Raw genomic sequence first — 20,457 nt, forward strand, 5'->3', positions numbered from 1 at the left:
GGTTATCCTTCTTGATAGAGTCCCACATAATTCTTAGGGTTTCTTCATTTTTTTTAATTCTTTTATCTGATTTTTTTTCAGCTATGTTGGTGTTGATTCCCTGGTCCTCCAGATGTCCCAGTCTGCATTCTAATTGCTCGAGTCTGCTCCTCTGACTTCCTAGTGTGTTGTCTAATTCTGTTATTTTATTGTTAATCTTTTGGATTTCTACATGTTGTCTCTCTATGGATTCTTGCAACTTATTAATTTTTCCAGTATGTTCTTGAATAATCTTTTTGAGTTCTTCAACAGTTTTATCAGTGTGTTCCTTGGCTTTTTCTGCAGATATCCTAATTTCATTTGTGATATCATTAAGCATTCTGTAAATTAGTTTTTTATATTCTGTATCTGATAATTCCAGGATTGTATCTTCATTTGGGAAAGATTTTGATTCTTTTGTTTGGGGAGTTGGAGAAGCTGTCACAGTCTGCTTCTTTAAGTGGTTTGATATGGATTGTTGTCTCCGAGCCATCACTGGGAAACTAGTTTTTCCAGAAAATCCGCTAAAAAAAAACTGCAGTCAGATCCCTATCAGAGTTCTCCCTCTGGCTCAGGCTATTCAGATGTTAATGAAGCCGCCTGGGGAGGGTGGGGGAGGGAACAGAGAGATAGGAGAGTAGCACCTCAGAATATAGCCAGAGTTGCTTGTCTTGCTTGGAAAGACTATTATATCTGAGATTCCCGCGGGCGCGTCGCCTATGTGTGCTGTCTGTGTGGAGATTGCCCCCGGGGGGTCTGGCCCGCTGGAGTCACGGTCAGATCCTCCGCTTCCAGCCCCACGCCCAGCGTCAAGGCTCCCCTACTGGGACGGTGCACTCTCGACTCCAAAATCAGTCGCTGCCTCCCGGGGACTTCTCGTCCCTCCAGCCGCGTGGCCGTGCCGCCCCCGTGAACCAGGTGGGCCCCCTCCCGGGGTTAGTTCAGATGGGTGGAGTAGCTCCCCGTGCTTGTGCCGCGACCGAGTGTCCCGGCTGGAACGCTGTTCTCCCCGCTCCAATACCAGTCGCTGCCTCCCGGGGACTTCTCCTACCGGCTGCGTCCCACGCCGCCCGCGCGACCCGGATGGTCACCTTCCCGGGGTTAGTTCAGGGGGTGGAGCAACTCTCCGTGTTTATGGCGTACCTGCGTGCAGTCCAAATCCCTGTGGGACGGTTCCCCGGCTCGGGTGCTGCTCTTTCTGCTCCAAGATCAGTCACTGCCTCCCGGGGACTTCTCCTAACGGCTGCGTCCCACGCCGCCCGTGGAACCGGCTAGTACCCCTCCCGGGGTTAGTTCAGGGGGGTGGAGCAGGTCTCTGTGCTCGTGCCGTACCTGACTGGTATGCTGGCTCCAGGCTCTGGAAACAATCGCTGCTTCCCCGTATTAGTTCGTTCTCCGTCTCTAAATCTGTGTTTGTTGTTCAGGGTTCGTAGATTGTTATGTATGTGATCGATTCACTTGTTTTTCCGTGTCTTTGTTGTAAGAGGGATCCGAGGTAGCGTCTGCCTAGTCCGCCATCTTGGCTCCGCCTCGGCATGTTAAGTTTTTAATCAGAGAAAGTTACCGTGATTGCCTGGGGATGCTGAAGTCAATAAGATCTTAGAAACTGGCTGTGGGGACGAATGTCAGGACGATAAGCTAGGCGGTGGTGGCTGTGTTTGTCGTTGCTGTTGTTTGAGAAGAGGGGAAGAAGAACATGAGTTGAAGTTGAGACTGTGAACTTGAGGTGCTTCTTAGGCATTCAGGAAGAGCGTCCTAGAAGCTGCTGAAAATGCAGACCTGGAGGGGTCAGGAAGGAAGGCCTGAGGGAGATGGGGATTCTTTCCATCACCTTCCTCCCTCTGTGCACAGAGGAGGTTGATCTCCAGCCCCAGAGCGGGAGGCCCCAGAGCCCCAGCCCCAGAGTGGAAGGCCTCAGAGCCCCAGTCCCAGAGCGCAAGGCCTCAGGAGCACAGAGGTGATTGCTTGACATTTGTTGAAAGCATAAACTTCAAAAGTGGTGAGGAGTGGCTGCAAGCAGCCTCTGAACCTCCCAGGCCTATGACCTGTCCTGCAGCCCTTTCTCCTGGGTAGAGAGAATGGGTTCCTAGGAGTCTTTCTTCATAAACTCCTTCCGGTAGGTCAGAAGTCTTAAACAAGTAGGACCAGGTGACCTTGAACCAGTTTGAGCATCGAAACACTAAGTGGGAAGAGGGAGCCAAGGTGGCTTTTGGGTCTGTATGGTCAATTTCATATGAGCAAACTCAGTCAGACCGTGATTATTTTTGGTGGCAGAGTCCTTGCCATTTTTCTTCTCTATTCCCAGTGTTTGGAGATTGGGTAGGGAATCAAGAGAGCGAATATCTTGGCTGAAGTTTCAAAATAGATTGAGGTGGTATGAGGGAGGAAGATTCTCTTCCCACTTCCTCCTAGCCCTGACTTCTGAGTTACAGGGCAGGGGAGGAGGTTGCAGGGGCCACCGCGCAGGAGAACAGTTCCTCCTAGCCCTGACTTCTGAGTTACAGGGCTGGGGAAGAGGTTGCAGGGGCCACCACACAGGAGAACAGTTCCTCCTAGCCCTGACTGCTGAGTTACGGGGCTGGGGAGAAGGTTGCAGGGGCCACCACGTAGGAGGAGAGGGAAGAGAAATGCAGAAGACGAGAGTAAAATGGAGGGCTGTGAGAGCTGGGAACCCAAAGAAGAACCGGAGCACCAAGCCCCTCCCTCCCTCTCCAGATGCCTGTTTCCGCCATTGCTACAGTCTAGAACCCAGGACACCTTGCTTCCTAGAGGGATGCTTGGAGAAAAGCAGTTTCTCAGCTTCTGCCCGTGGCTCCCAGCAAGCATGTTTTTCTCCAGGTAATCTTGCTTTTGGTGACAAAACGAGAAAGTGACCAGTATGATTATGACCCAACAACTCCAAAACTCTGGGGATCCTTCTACAGGATCGTCAAGACAAGGAAAGGGTTGGTGACTGTCACTGTGTTATTATTTCAGCATTACATAAGGCCATCAGGCCATTTCTAAATGTGTTGGGTGCCATGATGAAGCTTGGGAGTGGCCTAAAGGGCGGAAAATTACCACAATAGGCAAGAGGCCCATCAGCTGTGGGGTCCCACCCCACCTGTGTGTAGATAATTTTAGTGGCTTTCTATCCCCATCCACCTCCTCCCTACAGCTGGGGCTATTTCCAGCCCTGGATTCCTCTCCATTTTTGCACTTGTCTGAATAATCCTTCTAGAAGGGAAGGAGGATCAGTGTCACTGGGTTGACAGAAGAGAGTCAGCTGAGTGGGAGGTCAGGCAGCAGCCAGGGCACTGCATCCGTGGAGACAGACTTCCAAGAGGGAAATGGGGACTCCCCCACCCCTTCCACCCAGGAGTCCTTTTTTATACTCTGCCTCCCTGGGGTGTTTAAATCCTCTTCCACACAGAGCGGTCAAGCGGTTTCCTTTGGTTCTTAAAGAGACAGGGAGTCGGAGGTTGAGATCCCATGTTTGAAAAGCCCTCTGTGAACTTAAACTGGCCCCTCCACACCATGGGGTTCAGTTTTCTTGACACTGTTTCACTGAAGGGAGTTCGCAGTAGTTCCCAACCAGGGCCAGGCTGCCCTCTGGGGGTGGGAGAATAGAAAGGTGATGGGAGAGTTTTTGCTTATTACAGTAATAGAGGGTGCTCCCCATTTGGAGCCAGGCACCAGAGATGGTCAAGACCATCCTGCCCAATAAAGAGCCATACCATTTAAAATGCCAACAGTACACCATTACTGAATGTTTTGATCAAAGATTCTATAGTAGAATCCTGATCAAAAGGGGGGAAATGAGGAACAGAATTTCAAATTGTAATGGAATCCAGACTTTCTGGAGCCAGTGAGGCTAGATACACCCCAAAAACTATAGACCTGATATAATCTTTAAACCCTAAACCAAAAATATCTCCTAAAGTCTTCTTTAAACCAAATAGTAGTTTAGCTTAATTAGTAAAGAGTGTCTGCCTTGAGCATTGTGTTCTTTTAAAGATCTATATGGAATCAAATTGATAACAGCAATGTGAAAGTTAGACAGGAAGCTTGGGGGCAATGAGTTTATGTTATTGAGGAAGGAACAACATGGAAAAGGAGGGTGAGAATGGTTGCACAGTTTGAAGAATGTAATCAGTATCGCTGCATTGTGCTTGTAGAAATTGTTGAATTGGCGTTATGTTTTGCTGTGTATATTTTCAACAATAACAAAAAAAAGAGAATAAATTATTAAGGGGAAAAAAAGACACCCTATGGAGTACAGTTCTACTCCATGGGGTTGCCATGAGTTGGGATCAACTCAACTACATCCGACAACAGTGTACGGATTGATAGTACATAGCCCATAGATAGGTTGTGGAGCTTTAATAAGATAGGAGACACTCCACAAGAAGCTCAGTGCCAGAACGTAGCAGAGGCTCACTATGAAACTAACCAACATAAAAACATAAAAAAAAAAAAAAGTAAAATGCCGACAGCGCCCCCACTGAGAATTCAGTGCTCCCTGAGGCCCTTTCATCTCTGACAGTTGACTGTCTTGATTTGCTGCCCGTGACCTGAGCCTGGGAGCGGGAGTGAGTGGACAGTGCTTTTCTGGCTCAGCTGCCTGTGTTAGCGTGAAAGCAGCTCCTGCCAGTTGGAATGACCGTGTGGAACGTTCTTCTGAACTAGGGCAAGAGTCCCTGAGGACCCACAAGAAACTTTGTATTCTCTCCTCTGTATTGCTCCTTTTCCCCCATTTCTCCTCCTTTTCTCTTTGCTGTTGATGTTTCTTTTCCTCTTTTTCTTCCTCTTTGATTTCCTTTCTTCATCATGTGTCTCTGTAGCAGCTTGTGGCTCTCGTGGGCATTGCTCTCTCTGCTAGAGTCAGTCCCTTCAGGCTCCCAGAGGCTCATCAGCCCTACCTCAAGATAAAGTCTTCCAAGCAGAGCTGCAGGCGGGCAATGGAATTGCCACTCCCTTGTATCCTAGGAGCCCTGGTGATACAGTGGTTAAGCACTCTGCCGCTAACTGAACATTTGGCGGTTCAAACCCACCAGTCACTCCGGAGGAGAAAGATGTGGCAGTCTGCTTCTGTAAAGATTATAGCTTTGGAAACCCTGTGGAGCAGTTCTACTCTGTCCTGTAGGATTGCTACAAGCCGTGATCCAATTGACAGCAGTGGCTTTGGTTTGGTTTCTGTCACGAAGGGTTGCCTGGCTTCAGGCATCTGCAGAGTAAGGCCACAAATCCCCAAACCAGACCAGCTGCTGTCGAGTCGGTTCCAGCCCACGGTGACCCCAGGTGTTACAGAGCAGGCCAGAGGCTTTTCAAGGATGTTGTAGAGAATAAATTTGGTTCCATAATCCAATCACATTGAAGAGATTTTGACCAAAAGAAGTTATTCTCCTTATACCCGAAATGAGGAAAGATCTGAGGGTAGAAAAGAGAAAATTTCCTTAGGTGGAAGGCAGAGGGGGAAACAAAAAGGAAAGAAGAGAGAACTGGGAAGCTATGGAGGCAAAAGTGAAACCTCTCAGATACTAGGGGATTTCTTTCCAGAAGAGGCCCAGTTTCCACCCGGATGACTGCCAACTTAGCTCCTCACAGAATTACATATGGCCCAGGGTCCCTGGGGGGGCAGTGCTAGATCAGCAGTAGAATTCTCACCTTCCGTGTGGGAGACCTGGGTTCAATTCTTGGCCAACACACCTCGTGGGCAGCCACTACCCATCTGTCAGTGGAGGCTTATGCGTTGCTCTGATGCTTCCAGACTAAGGTCGACTAGGAAGAAAGGCCTGGCAATCTACTTCCAAAAATCAGCCAAAGAAAACCCCGAGGATCACAATGGCCCAATCCATAACCAGTCCTGGGGATGGTGTAGAGCCAGGCAGCGTGGGGTCGCCATGAGTCAGGGGCAGACTCCATAGCAACTATCAACAACGGAGCCCCTGGGGTTGCTTGGAGAAGCCAGCAGAAATGACGGGCCTTATCAGGAATGACTGCATCAAGCAGAATAAGTGGGGAACCTCCATGACCTCACTGTTGCAGGCGGTCAGGCAAGGTCAGGGTTCCCAGTGCTGAGGGCTCTCAGAACAGAAAGGAGGGGTGAGAGCAAAGCCTGGGCCTGTGCCCTGGGGTCTCAGGTAGGGGCCTGTGACTCAGCCTCCGCCCAGAGCCTCCCCTTAGGGAAGACCTGGGGGAAGGGCAAAGGGCTGGGGAATCTCTCCGGGGCCAAGTCTCTCTTGGCTGAGGCCTCTCTGTTTACATAAGGACTTCAGCTGCCTGCCCTGTCAGCTGCTCCTGTGGTGTCTGCAGCCCTGGGGAGGGAGGAATGTGAGAGTGGAGCGGGGCTGTCCTTGAATGAGGGTGACAGGTGTGAATGAACTTCCTCCATCTCAGTGCCCCTCCACTCAGGCCACACTGCCTCCCTGGCCTCCCACCTAGGCCATCAGCCCTAAATCGGGCCTGGCCTGATTCCCGCCAGCCTGGCAAAACAGGAGGGCCTCGGGTCTCTGCCTACACTTCTAAAGGCGAGGCCCGTGCCAGCCCTGATTTAACCTGCTCCAGGCTGCCAACATTGAGGACTAAGAAGTCAGTGTTAGAGCTGCCCTTTTACTGCAGGTGAACATCCCACCTTCTAGAGCTATGACCTCAGAGGGGCAGGAGCAAGAAGCACAGAAGACTGGCTGCTGTCTGTGCTTCCCCATCCTGCAGCCCTGAGCCTGGTGACCCTCTAGGGCAGGTGGCCCATGCCCACAAAGTGCCTCCACATGTAGGAGAGGAGCTGGAGGTCAGTGTTCTTCAGAAGAAAAGGAATGGCTACTGGCCCTGTTGAGAGCCATTGTCTTGGTAACATGAATACCTAACAAGGTTCTTGGCACAAAGTGCTGCTTAGTAAATTCTCCAGAGTCATTAACAGGCAAGCCTTAGGGGCCCAGCTCTGACACCACCACTGGGGTCTTTACATCCATCCTGCCCAGCAGCAGCTGGGGTGGGGGGAGGTATGGACAAGTGAGGAGGGGAGGTGCTTCAGACAGCCCTCAGCCAGATCAGAGGCTGGTGGCCTGGGCGGAGCCCGACACAATCTCCTTCCACTTACTGCCGCTTCTCTTTAATCCAGTCTCCCACACCTCTTGTATGTACAGCCCAGGAAGTGGTGGGGTCCTCACTTCCCTTAAACCCAGTCTCCCACACCTCTTGTCTGTACAGCCCAGGAGGTGGTGGGGTCCCCACTTCCCTTAAACCCAGTCTCCCACACCTCTTGTATGTACAGCCCAGGAGGTGGTGGGGTCCCCACTTCCCTTAAACCCAGTCTCCCACACCTCTTGTATGTACAGCCCAGGAGGTCGTGGGGTCCCCACTTCCCTTAAACCCAGTTTCCCACACCTCTTGTATGTACAGCCCAGGAGGTGGTGGGGTGCCCTTTCCCTTAAACCCAGTCTCCCACACCTCTTGTATGTACAGCCCAGGAGGTGGTGGGGTCCCCCTTCCCTTAAATCCAGTTTCCCACACCTGTTGCATGTACAGCATAGGAGGTGGTGTGGTCCCCACTTCCCTTAAACCCAGTCGCCCACTCCCGTTGTATGTACAGCCCAGGAGGTTGTAGGGTCCCTTTCCCTTAAAACCAGTCTCCCACACCTCTTGTATGTACAGTCCAGGAAGCAGGGGGTTCCCCTTCCCTTAAACCCAGTCTCCCATACCTCTTGTATGTACAGCCCAGGAGGTGGTGGGGTCCCCCTTCCCTTAATCCAGTCTCCCACACACCTATTTATGTACAGCCCAGGAGGTGGTGGGGTCCCCTTCTCTTAATCCAGTCTCCCACACACCTATTTATGTACAGCCCAGGAGGTGGGGGGGTCCCCCTTCCCTTAATCCAGTCTCCCACACACCTATTTATGTACAGCCCAGGAGGTGGTGGGGTCCCCCTTCCCTTAATCCAGTCTCCCACACACCTATTTATGGACAGCCCAGGAGGTGGGGGGGTCCCCCTTCCCTTAATCCAGTCTCCCACACACCTATTTATGGACAGCCCAGGAGGTGGGGGGGTCCCCTTTCCCTTAATCCAGTCTCCCACACACCTGTTTATGTACAGCCCAGGAGGCGGTGGGGTCCCCCTTCCCTTACTCCAGTCTCCCACACACCTATTTATGTACAGCCCAGGAGGCGGTGGGGTCCCCCTTCCCTTAATCCAGTCTCCCACACACCTGTTAATGTACAGCCCAGGAGGCGGTGGGGTCCCCCTTCCCTTAATCCAGTCTCCCACACACCTATTTATGTACAGCCCAGGAGGCGGTGGGGTCCCCACTTCAGTCCCCAACCTGCTGCCATCACTTCCTGCCTCTCAGGCTTTTAGTGGCTTCACTGGTGCCAATATCCATCCAGTGGGCTGTTCCTCAGCTTGAGGCTGCCTCAGAGTGTGAAGGACTCAATGCGACACTTGGCACATTTGGGGGATGATTCACACTCCCCAGATTGTCCAGAGCTAGTTAGGGTGGTAATAGTCGTAGTGTCTCCGGGCATAACTCTGTGGGCCCAGCCCTGCTCCTCCCCACCTGCTTCCCCTCTGGACACCCTGGGCCATGGCTGGCTCAGTGAGAGTGCTGCTCCTAGAATGGAGACCAGCCAGGGTCAAGGGGACCTGGGAAGGCCATCAGGCTTTTACCCTGGGCACGTTTGCCTGGGGAGAGTTGAGGCTGAGTTCATCTATCTGTGTGGAGAGAGAAGTGGCCCTTTGCTCCTCCCACAAAGCAAGTCAAAGGAACCCGAAACAGTGCCCCTAAAACAGGCCACCTGAGAGCTCTCCAACAGGAAAATCCTTTGATGTCTTTCCCCTCTTTGGATTGGGGAGGGGTTTGGAGAAATATACTGTCGAGTCTAAAATAATCACTCCGAATCTGATGAAAGGTTCTGGGCAAGTGCAGGCCCAGCTGAGTCATCCTCTTGGTGCTTGAGTTTCTTAAAAATAAACCCCTTATAATGTTCTAACTATAGCTGGGGGAGCCCCACAGGGGGCCTCCCCACACACAGCAGCTCACAGCTCTGCCCTGAGATGAGCTGGCAAGGCCTGAACGGGATTTCTGGAGGGGCCCACAGGCAGGCGGAGGTTGTGAGAACCCACTCCTGCCCTTCACCAGGCCAGAAGGGGAGAAAGAAAGAGTCCCTTTTCTGGGCAGTCCATCTGGAGTCCCAGTTTAACTCTTTTTTCTGCTGGCACTAACCTTTTCCTCTCCTGGATTCTGGGTACTTCGGATGAGGTGGGGGATGGGGGGTGGGCAGAGACCTAGAGGAGAGAAAAGACAGACTAACGTAGAGTCACGCTCAGCTTTTCAAGCAGGAGGCTCCCCAGGCTTCGCAGCAGAACAGCAAGGCCTCTCCTAGCCAGAAAAAATGTCCTTCCTACTTGCTAATTCTCAGTGCCATCATGGCAACTTGGATTTCCAGCTTAGGACTTAGTTAAAATGAAACTATTTCATGATAAAGGTGACATATGAAACTCTATCAGCCATTTACACATTAGTGAGAACTAAAGTTTACTGAGAGGTACTAGATATTCAGCAGTGGGGAGTTATAGATGAATTCACTTGGGCCCTGCTCTCAAGCTGTTCACAAGGATTATAAATCGGCAGGATTCTCTTAACAGATTTACAAAAGAAAGTGCAATGGAATACAGAAGAAGAAGCAATGGGTTGTGAGGGTAGGGTATCACAAAACATCTCACGGAAGAAGTGGCACTTGGGTTGGACCTCGCAGGAGGGTCAGCAGATGTGGGGGAGGGCATTCCAGACAGAGCAGCATTAGCCAAGGTGCAGAGTGGGAGAGTAGGTGGTGTACTAGAGGCTTGAGAGGCTGTTTTGGCTAGGTGGGGACAATTGGGGCCAGTTTTCGTAGCGGTAAAGGGTGTGGGCTCCAAATTCACACTGCCTGGGGACGGCTCTGGCTCTGCTACTTGCTAACCATGTGACTTTGAGCAAGTTCCCTAATGTTCTGGGCCTTCGTTTTCTCTTCTGTGAACAGGTAGTAAGACTGTCAACCCCGTAAGGTTGTGGCGAGGATTAATGAATATGTGCAAACTTCTTAGAACAGCGCCTAGCACATAAAGTGCTTAATAAAGGCTGTTTATAATACCCTGGCACCTGGTAGGAGTTGGGGGATTGGTAGGATTGCCAGGGAAAGGTTTAGAAAAAAGGAGGCCAAAGACCCTGAATTAAATTTCATGTATTTTCAAGGATGCCAGTAGCAGAACACAGGTGAAGGTAAAAAGTCAAGCTTCAGGAGCACACAAAGTACAGAAAAAGTGGAAATTCTTCCCTCAGGGCTGGAGAGCACCAAAGTGAAGAATTCGGGTGACTGGCCAGAAAGCAGCTTCTCTGAGGAGGTGCCAAGTCTGTGGCAAGTTAGCTACAGGGTCCTGTAGAAGCTCACACTGCAGGAATGAGAGGGGAGCCCTTGTCCTCCTGGTTCCTGTCCTGTATCTGTCCTGGCACCAACTCCCCAGTGGTGCTGCTGGTGACAGCACTCAGTGAGAGAAGACAGCTCAGTGCAGATCTGTCCTAACCCTCAGAAGCAGTTGTAAGCATTATTCTCATACAAGGGCAGCATGTTATGTTTCAGGGGTAGAGGCGTGATGTGGTGTTGAGGAAGACGCTAGACCAGGAAGAAAGAATGCAAGAAAGGCTCAGAAACTGGGGGTGCTGGAGCTGACTGTTGGGTTCTGCAAGGACCATGGAACAAGGAATTTTCTTGTTAAGTTGTCGTTGTTAGGCGCCATTGAGTCAGATGCGACTCATAGCGACTATACGCTCAACACTGCCCGGTCCTGTGCCATCCTCACAATTGTTGCTATGCTTGAGCCCATGTTGCACCCAGTGTCAATCTGTCTCGTTGAGGGCCTTCCTCTTTTCCGCTGACCCTCTACTTTACCAAGCATGATGTCCTTCTCCAGGGACTGATCCCTCCTGACAGTAGGTCCAAAGTATGTAAGATGTAGTCTCAAACCATCCTTGCTTCTAAAGAGCATTCTGATTGTACTTCTTCCAAGACAGACTTGTTCTTTCTTTTGGCAGTCCATGGTATATTCAATATTCTTCACCAACATCACAATTCAAAGGCGTCAATTCTTCTTCGGTCTTCCTTATTCATTGTCCAGCTTTCACATGCATATGATGTGATTGAAAATACCATGGCTTGGGTCAGGCGCACCTTAGTCTTCAAGGTGACATCTTTGCTTTTCAACACTTTAAAGAGGTCCTTTGTAGCAGATTTGCCCAGTGCAATGCGTCTTTTGATTTCTTGACTGCTGCTTCCATGGGTGTTGATTGTAGATCTAAGTAAAATGAAATCCTTGATAACTTCAATCTTTTTTCCATTTATCATGATGTTGCTCATTGGTCCAGTTGTGAGGATTTTTGTTTTCTTTATGTTGAGGTGTAATCCATACTGAAGACTGTGGTCCTTGATCTTTATCAGTAAGTGCTTCAAGTCCTCTTCACTTTTAGCAAGCAAGGCTGTGTCATCTGCATAATGCAGGTTGTTAATGAGTCTTCCTCCAATCCTGTTGCCCCATTCTTCATCATATAGTCCAGCTTCTCAGATTATTTGCTCAGCATACAGATTGAATACGTGTGGTGAAAGGATACAACCCTGACGCACACCTTTCCTGACTTTAAACCAATCAGTATCCCCTTGTTCTGTCCAAATAACTGCCTCTTGATCTATATAAAGGTTCCTCATGAGCACAATTAAGTGTTCTGGAATTCCCATTCCTCACAGTGTTATCCATAGTTTGTTATGATCCACACAGTCGAATGCCTTTACATAGTTAATAAAACACAGGTAAACATCCTTCTGGTATTCTCTGCTTTCAGACAGGATCCATCTGACATCAGCAATGATATCCCTGGTTCCACGTCCTCTTCTGAAACCGGCCTGAATTTCTGGCAGTTCCCTGTCGATATACTGCTGCAGCCGTTTTTGAATGATTTTCAGCAAAATTTTGCTTGTGTGCAATATTAATGATATTGTTCAATAATTTCCTCATTCAGTTGGATCACCTTTCTTGGGAATGGGCATAAATATGCATCTCTTCCAGTCGGTTGGCCAGGTAGCTATCTTCCAAATTTCTCGGCATAGATGAATGAGCACCTCCAGCACTGCATCCGTTTGTTGAAACATCTCAATTGATCTTCCTTCAATTCCTGGAGCCTTGTTTTTCGCCAATGCCTTCAGAGCAGCTTGGACTTCTTCCTTCAGTACCATCGGTTCCTGATCATATGCTACCTCTTGAAGTGGTTGAACGTCGACTAATTCTTTTTGGTATAATGACTCTGTGTATTCCTTCCATCTTCTTTTGATGCTTCCTGTGTCGTCTAATATTTTCCCCATAGAATCCTTCACCATTGCAACTTGCAGCTTGAGTTTTTTCTTTAGTTCTTTCAGCTTGAGAAACGCTGAGTGTGTTCATCCCTTTTGGTTTTCTGTCTCCAGCTCTTTGCACATGTCATTATAATACTTTACTTTGTCTTCTCGAGCTGCCCTTTGAAAACTTCTGTTCAGTTCTTTGACTTTATCATTTCTTCCTTTTGCTTTAACTGCTCAACGTTTGAGAGCAAGTTTCAGAGTCTCCTCTGACATCCATCTTGATCTTTTCTTTCATTCCTGTCTTTTCAATGACCTCTTGCTTTCTTTATGTATGATGTCCTTGCACAACTTGTCTAGTGTTTGGTCATTAGCATTCAGTGTGTGAAGTCTGTTCTTGAGATGGTCTCTAAATTCAGGTGGGATATACTCAAGGTCATATTTTGGCTCTCGTGGACTTGCTCTGATTGTCTTCAGTTTCAACTTGAACTTGCGTATGAGCAATTGATGGTCTGTACCACAGTCGGCCCCTGGCCTTGTCCTGACTGATGATATTGAGCTTTTCCATCGTGTCTTCCCACAGATGTAGTTGATTTGACTACTCTGTATTCCATCTGGTGGGGTCCATGTGAATAGTCGCTGTTTATGTTGGTGAAAAATGGTATTTGCGATGAAGAACTTGGTGGTCTTGCAAAATTCTACCATTCGATCTCTGGCATTGTTTCTATCACCAAGGCCGTATTTTCCAACTACGGATCCTTCTTTGTTGTTTCCAACTTTTGCACTGCAATCACCAGTAATTATCAATGCATCCTGATTGCATGTTCGATCAATTTCAAACTGCAGAAGCTGATAAAAATCTTCAATTTCTTCATCTTTGGCTTTTGTGGTTGGTGTGTAAGTTTGCACAATAGTTGTATTAACTGGTCTTCCTTGTAAGTGTATGGATATTATCCTATCACTGACAGCATCGTACTTCAGGATAGATCTTGAAATGCTCTTTTTGACAATGAATGCAACACCATTCTTCTTCAAGTTGTCATTCCTGGCATGGTAGACTATATGATTGTCCAATTCAAAATGGCAAATTCCAGTCCATTTGAGCTCACTAACGCCTAGGATATCAATGTTTATGCATTCTGTTTCATTTTTGATGATTTTCAATTTTCCTAGATTCATACTTTGTACATTCCAGGTTCTGATTATTAATGGATGTTTGCAGCTGCTGCTTCTCATTTTGAGTTGTGCCACATCAGCAAATGAAGGTCCCAAAAGCTTGACTCCAGCCACATTGTTAAGGTTGACTCTACTGTGAGGAGGGAGCTCTCCCCCTGTCTTTTGAGTGCCTTCCAAGCTGTGGGGGCCTCATCTTCTGGCACTATATCAGACAATGCTCTGCTGCTATGCATAAGGTTTTCACTGGCTAATTCTTTTCAGAAGTAGACTGCAGGGTCCTTCTTCCTAGTCTGTCTTAGTCTGGAAGGTCAGCTGAAACCTGTCCGCCATGGGTGACCCTGCTGGTATCTGAATACCAGTGGCATAGCTTCCAGCATCACAGCAACACACAAGCTCCCACAGTATGACAAACTGACAGACATGTGGGGATCTTGTTAAGTACATCAAAGAAAAAAAAAAAAGCCAGTTGCCATCACGTTGATTCTTCCAACTCATGGCAACTCCATGTGTGCAGAGTAGAGCTATGCTCCATAGGGTTTTCATGGCTGCAACCTTTCGGAAACAAATGCAAGGCTTTTCTCACGAGGCGCCTCTGGGTGGGTTGGAACCGCCAACCTTCTGGTTAGCAGTCAAGTGCTTAACCATTTGCTCCACCCAGGGAGAAATTGCTTCACCTTCACAGACAATACGGAGATCTGAAGAGCTCCGTGGCTTAGGTCCTGCATAGTCGGTAGGGTACAGGGGAGAAGACTGTCTCTTAGAAGCATGCAAGACTCCTGAGTGGAATTACAGAGTTTGCCAGGAACATGTTCTCCTTATTCCACATACTAACCTTCCTCTAAGGACCCCTGGTGGTGCAATAGTTAAGTGCTTGGCTGCTAACCAAAAGGTGAGTGGTTCGAACTCATCTCCTACTCCACAGGAGAAAAGACCCAGCAATCTGCTCCCATAAAGATTACAGCCTAGGAAACCCCGTGGGGCAGTTCTACTCTGTCCTGTAGGGTCGCTATGTATCAGAATTGGCTCAATGGCACACAACAATAACAACCTTCCTCAGGCTTTTTTTTTTCAGGCTGACTCAACACTGACTGTTACTGGAATCATGTCATATTCATGAGGTAGTGGTGGGAAATGGTATCAGTTAGGGTTAGGTTTGGCCACGGGTGAGGTCTGAGCTGTGGCTTGAACATCATTCACTGCACGTGAAAGAAGTCCAGCAGAAGCGGCACACGGCTTCCGGCTCTGCCTTCCTAGGTGCGCCAGCTCAGGGTGCAAGCTCCAGCCATCACGTCCACACTCCAGTCAGCAGGGAGAGAAAGGGGAGGAAGAAGACAAAGGCACATACCAGTTGTCATAACTGACGGCCGTACCACACTTCCACTTAAATCTCATTGGCTACCACTTAGTCCCAGGCTATACCAGGATACAGGGGGGCTGGGAAATGTAGTTGTATTCTAGGCAGCTGTGTGCCCAGGGGAGCCCTGGTGGTGCCGTAGTTAAGAGCTTGGCTGCTAACGAAAAGGTCAACAGTTCAAATCCATCAGCAGCTCCTTGGAAACCCTATGGGTCAGTTCTACTCTGTCCTATAGGGTCACTATGAGTTAGAATCGACTCAATGGGAATGGGTTTGGTGTTTTTTTTTTTGATATGCCCAGGTAAAAATCAGGAGTGTTTTTACTAAGGAGGAAGGGGCGAGTGGGTATTAAAAGGCAACTAACAGAGTCTGCTACACAGAGATAATTAAAAACATCAGCTAAAAAACATATGTGTGTGTATATGTCTATACATATATTACACGTACGTTGGACATGTTATCAGGAGGGACCAATCCCTGGATAAGGACATCATGCTTGGTAAATTAAAGGTCAGCAAAAGAGAGGAAGACCCTCAATGAGATAGACTGACACAGTGGCTGCAACTATGGGCTCGAGCATAGCAACGATTGTGAGGATGGTGCAGGACCAGGCGGTGTGCCGTTCTGTTGTACACAGGGGTGCTATGAATCGAAACCAACTCAATGGCACCTAACAACAACAGTATATATTTGGATAAGGGACGTAGGTTACATAGTTACAAAATCAGGGGGGCAGGGTGGGAATCATACAGGTGCTTCAAGGTTATCTTTTGGTATGTGGATTTTTGAATACTGAATTTTCTGAAACTGTGGTATATTTGGGAGTAGATTTACCTTTCCAACCACACTTGCCTTGGGCTGATGCTAACTTAGTCTACTTGAGGGGAAAGCTCCCAAATGAGCCATTTGTAGACAAAGAAACAGAGGCTTCATTTTAGGCTTTGTGACAAAAAGAACAAGATACATATGGATTCTTCAAACTTGATTGTCTGTGAGAACCCTAGTTCTTTCCTCATTACTGAGCTGAGGGCTAAGGCAGAGATAGATGTTTAAGTTTGAATCCCCAACAAAATGATGCTCATTTAGCCACCAGCCCAAGGATGGCCCTCACTGTGGCCCTTGAAGCCACTCTTCCAGGCTGGTTGGCACTGGTTCCATTTAAAGGGAATGGCTTATCTTCCAGAGCATGAATGGGCTGGACAGACACCATCACCCTGAAGGTCAGAACCCTTGAGTCCTTTGATATAATAAGCAGGGGTCTACACGCAAAGAAGTGTTGGGATTTCTACCAGCAGTCTGCCATCTTAGCATCATCTGTGTCCCAAGCACCATGAGAAGAGACACAAAGCAAGAAGAGGCATGATTCCTGATCCTAGGAATTTATTCTAATTACAAAACAGGGCATATGGTCAAATTGATAAGTAAGCCCCATGCAACAGAGGCAATAAGGTTACAAGTTATTTTAGGAGGGTGGAGCAGCGAGTCAGAAGGTTTTTTGACCACTTTGAATAATAACCTTTCAGAGGGGATGATCCTAGACTGCTAATGACCACCCGTCCCATCTCTGAGAAGGTGTGTGTGTGTGTGTGTGTGTAGGGGTGGTAGGATGTTTTGCCAAAACCTCTAAGGTCCTTTGCTTGGTAGATGCTAGCTCTTGATTTCTAGCTCTATCAACATTGAATGATTTGGACCACTTTCACGCCAGAGGAAAACCATTTGCTGTTAGGAAATCTTTCTAAGGTATAAACCAAGAAACCCTCCAACAATTATATCTACATTTTAATTTTTTTAATACTGAAGAACAAGGTTCATGTGTAACCTAAAAATGTCTTTGATATTCTTGAAGAAATGGCTAAATGTGAAACTTTTAAGTTAGAATTCGCTAAACATATTGAACATCGTTAAGCTTGGTTTACAACCTTGGTATCTCTTACCTAAGAACCTGAGAGAAACGAAATAAAAAATGGGAGAATTGTAAGATAAATTGTGAGAATGCGTGGGCTCAGTTCTGTATTGGAAAGTCGTCTAATGAAGAGAAATGATGTGCTAACCAAAAACCAAACCCATTGCTGTTGAGTCGATTCCGACTCCTGACGTCCCTGTAGGACAGAGTAGAACAGCCCCATAGTGTTCCCAAGGATCAGCTGATGGATTTGAACTGCCGACCTTTTGGTTAGCAGCTGAGCTCTTAACCACTGCGCCACCAGGGCTCCGATACTGTGCTACTGAATATTTCCCAGTCCCAAGTATTTTCTTTCGTGGCTTCACGTAAGCTGCTCAGGTGTAGTTTTATATTGGCCAGTACTTTCAGGCATGTTTTTAGAGAAGAGATGATTTTTCACTGAATGACTTTCCACATTGATATCTTTTTTTCAGATGAATTCTAAAATATCCACCCTGATCTTACACATTCGAGCCTGGAATACTAACTCTCTCTCAAAGATAACTGAGAACCTGGGTTGCCTTGTAGCTCCAGGCCTTCCCCCGGGCACAAACACTGTAGGAAGCCAAAGTTTCAAGGAGGACTTGGCTCAAATTTTTAGTTCTGCCGTAGTACGTATGCTTTTTTAGACCTTGCAAGGTTTGCAGATACCTGGTTTTAAAAGTTATAGTGTGAGCAAATTCAGGCTTAAAGATGAACAAGCTCATTTAGCTCACTGCAACATTTTTTGAACTCTACATTGAAAGCCTGTTAAAACACTCCTTAAAACCTGTAAGGTGGACTTCAGAACAAGAGGTCCAGTGGGAATCTAAGGCTAGCAGGGGGCCCAAATATCAGAAGGGTTAGGAAAACTGAGTAGAGACACTTGAAAATGCTGAGTTACCTTTCTCTGTCCTGTCCTCTCTCCCCACCACCTTTCTGTCTTTTACCCTTAGGCCTGCACTGCCTGAAAAGAAGGTGGCTGACCTCAGCACTCTGAACGAAGTGGGCTATCAAATCCGAATTTAGCTTGGCCACAGTGGCCGCTAAGAGCTTCTACAGTGCTTTTCTCTGCACGCTACCCAGAGTCTTCAGGAGGAACTGTAACTTTTAACAACGTATGAATTTTATTTTTCAGGATTCCCCTGGAAATAGAATCTGAGCGGGTGGTAACAATTAACCTTAAAAAATTCACGAAGGGGCAACCAGGAAAACACCAAAGAACAAGCCCCACTGGGGCTGGGTTGTCCCCTCACTCAAGGTTCCCAGGACACCCACCCTAACTGTGGTTTTGTATTTTTCCAGCACCTTTCTTTTCCTTGCTCTGAACATTATGCCTCACTGGTAGTCCAGGCTCCTGGAATCCTCCCTCCCGCTCTTGGTGCAGTATGGCCACTCAGTCAGTACTAATGTCCTTCTCAGCAATAACGGAAGCGGCAACGGGTGGGTTTTTAAGCAGTCGGTGTTACCTCAGCACCCTGACATCAGATATGCAAACTTAGCCTGTTGTGTTTTTTAATATTCTATTTGTACTGTTTCCCCAATATTTCTCATGGGGATCTCCACAAGTTTGGAGGTTTTTGTTTTTCCTGGTGCACACATGTGATGAGATTTAAGGTATTTTGTACAAGTGTTTTACTAAAAAGCACTGAAATTCTTCTGGCAATATGGGAAACCACCTTCAGGATCTTGGAGTTACTTCCTTCTTAATCTTTCTTAAAGCATTCACTGACAGTTTTTGTCCTTTCAAAACAAAATAAAAAACCACATGTAGAAGCAGGTGTATGTTCTGTCACTAACATTTAAACTTTGCAGATTCCAGCAGAAAGCCCAGGAGGCCGAGCCCTGTCACACATATCTGGTAGTGTTGCAGTGACCTCTGGCAGTGTCACCCTCAGAAAGACCAGCAGCCAGGACTGAGTCAGTAGGTCGAGAACCAGAAAGCCTTTCTGTCCACATTTCATCCGATTTTTGAACTCTGAGTCAGGCTGATTCTGAGGACTAACTGCTGTTAGAGATGTTTTCTGATGTCTTATATTAAGACCAATATGACATAATGTGATTTTTTTTCCCCCAGTACCTTGCTTTTCAGGTACCACTTGATGACATTTGGGAACAAGTAGTGGAAAATACAATGAATTAGAGAATCAGAACTTTTTTTTTTTAATGGAAAACTCTTCCGGTACAGTGTTACACCTTAGAGTGTGATTACTCCACGAAGCACAGTATAAGCATCTGGCCTGCATACTCAATGGCCACGCAGAGTGGCCCTAAGAACATACACAGTCTGTGTGTTACCAAGAGTACAGCTTCTATTTCATTTCTTTTATCTCGGCAACCATGCCAACTGATAACACCAAAAGGCATTTTAAGGGAAGCTTGCTACAACAGACATGTTACTTCAGTCTCATTGCTTCTCTCTGGCTGTCTGACCCAAGGTGGCTATAGGAAGGGAGTTTAAAAAAAAAAAAAAATCTGTCCACTGAGATTTTTTCCGGTAAAACTGCTGGCGGTGACATGAAAAGCAAAACCTTATCCTTCACCATGTGCACAAGAGCCCATTTTTCCCTAAAAATCAGTATTATTAATGGAAAGTATTGTTTTCTTTAAAGAAGTCTAATGTCCTTTATGTGAATAGGTGCAAGCAAGTGTGCATCTCCATTACATTAAAATGCAGTACATGTTAAAAATCCTGACCTCACTTCCTTCAAGTATATCACTACCAGTTAGGACAACTTACAGTGAGTCATCTGTGTACACCTTCACAAGGCAAACCCAGATATGCCGCGTGTACTCAGAGGTCTGGAGTAGTCCCTGAGTCATTTCTGTCTCATTCTGGAACAATACTGATTTAGCCATTTCTGTAGCGATCTATACCTTCTGTTTATCAATCTGAAACTTTATTGTATCCAACCTTCAGTCTGAAACTTTATCGTATCCGATCATATCATTTGCAAGCATTCTAAGAATTTGGAGTAGGATTTGCGAAGTATTCCTGTTGTCCGTTCTCAGATACAGAAGGTCAGATAGTGGCACAGTCTCTTGTTTCCCACAAAAATGGGGAAAAGAACAGGAACACAAACTCTTTCTAATGTCCTGATATATAAGTCTTAAAACTGTCAACTGACTTGATGATTCAATTTGTAACCTAACTTCTTCCACCCTCGTTTCTTGATTTTCAAATACACTTCCAACAGCAAAAGTTAATCACAGAAACATGAAAATTCATTTCAAGTATTCTTAGTGGTCATTCTGATTTCCTATGGAATATGTTAATTTCTAAAATGGTAAGGGAAAGGCACCAAGCCCTTGAATTCTAGTGCAATAATTAAAAACCTCATTAAGGCAAGGAAAAAAAAATGACGTATTTTACCCCTCAAAATTGATTTTAAGACTGGCTATAACTCAAAAGATAAAATTGAAACTATGATTTGAAATCTAGTTTTAAAAAAGCTATTAACGCAAGATAAGTTTTATGCTTAAGCCGTCATGGCAATATATGCAAAGTTTAAATGAGTGACAGAATCTTGATTTTAGACTCCATGTTGTCCTGTTTTGAGTATACTTTGTATTCTCTGTACACTGATTTTAGACTCCGTTGTGTTTTGAGTACACCTTATTTTTTCTATACACTGAAATCATGCGCATTACACTT

At 46.9% G+C, this 20,457-nt stretch overlaps 1 protein-coding gene across 4 annotated transcripts in view; it reads left to right on the forward strand.

The window, feature by feature from the left end:
- Positions 1–20,455, forward strand: part of VASH2 (vasohibin 2) — a 50,583-nt gene extending 30,128 nt beyond the window's left edge. For 2 of the 4 annotated variants that reach the window (XM_049868361.1, XM_049868363.1), the window contains 2 exons: positions 2,734–2,856; positions 17,759–20,455. In XM_049868361.1, coding sequence (XP_049724318.1) covers positions 2,734–2,856; positions 17,759–17,831 — 196 coding nt within the window. In that variant the 3' untranslated portion in view covers positions 17,832–20,455. The remainder of the gene's footprint in view (positions 1–2,733; positions 2,857–17,758) is intronic. The other 2 variants (XM_049868362.1, XM_049868364.1) reach the window with 1 other exon arrangement.
- The last annotated feature ends 2 nt before the right edge of the window (positions 20,456–20,457 follow it).

The sequence above is a fragment of the Elephas maximus genome, chromosome 24, assembly GCF_024166365.1.
Source record: "Elephas maximus indicus isolate mEleMax1 chromosome 24, mEleMax1 primary haplotype, whole genome shotgun sequence".
In the NCBI taxonomy this organism is placed as follows: Eukaryota; Metazoa; Chordata; class Mammalia; order Proboscidea; family Elephantidae; genus Elephas; species Elephas maximus.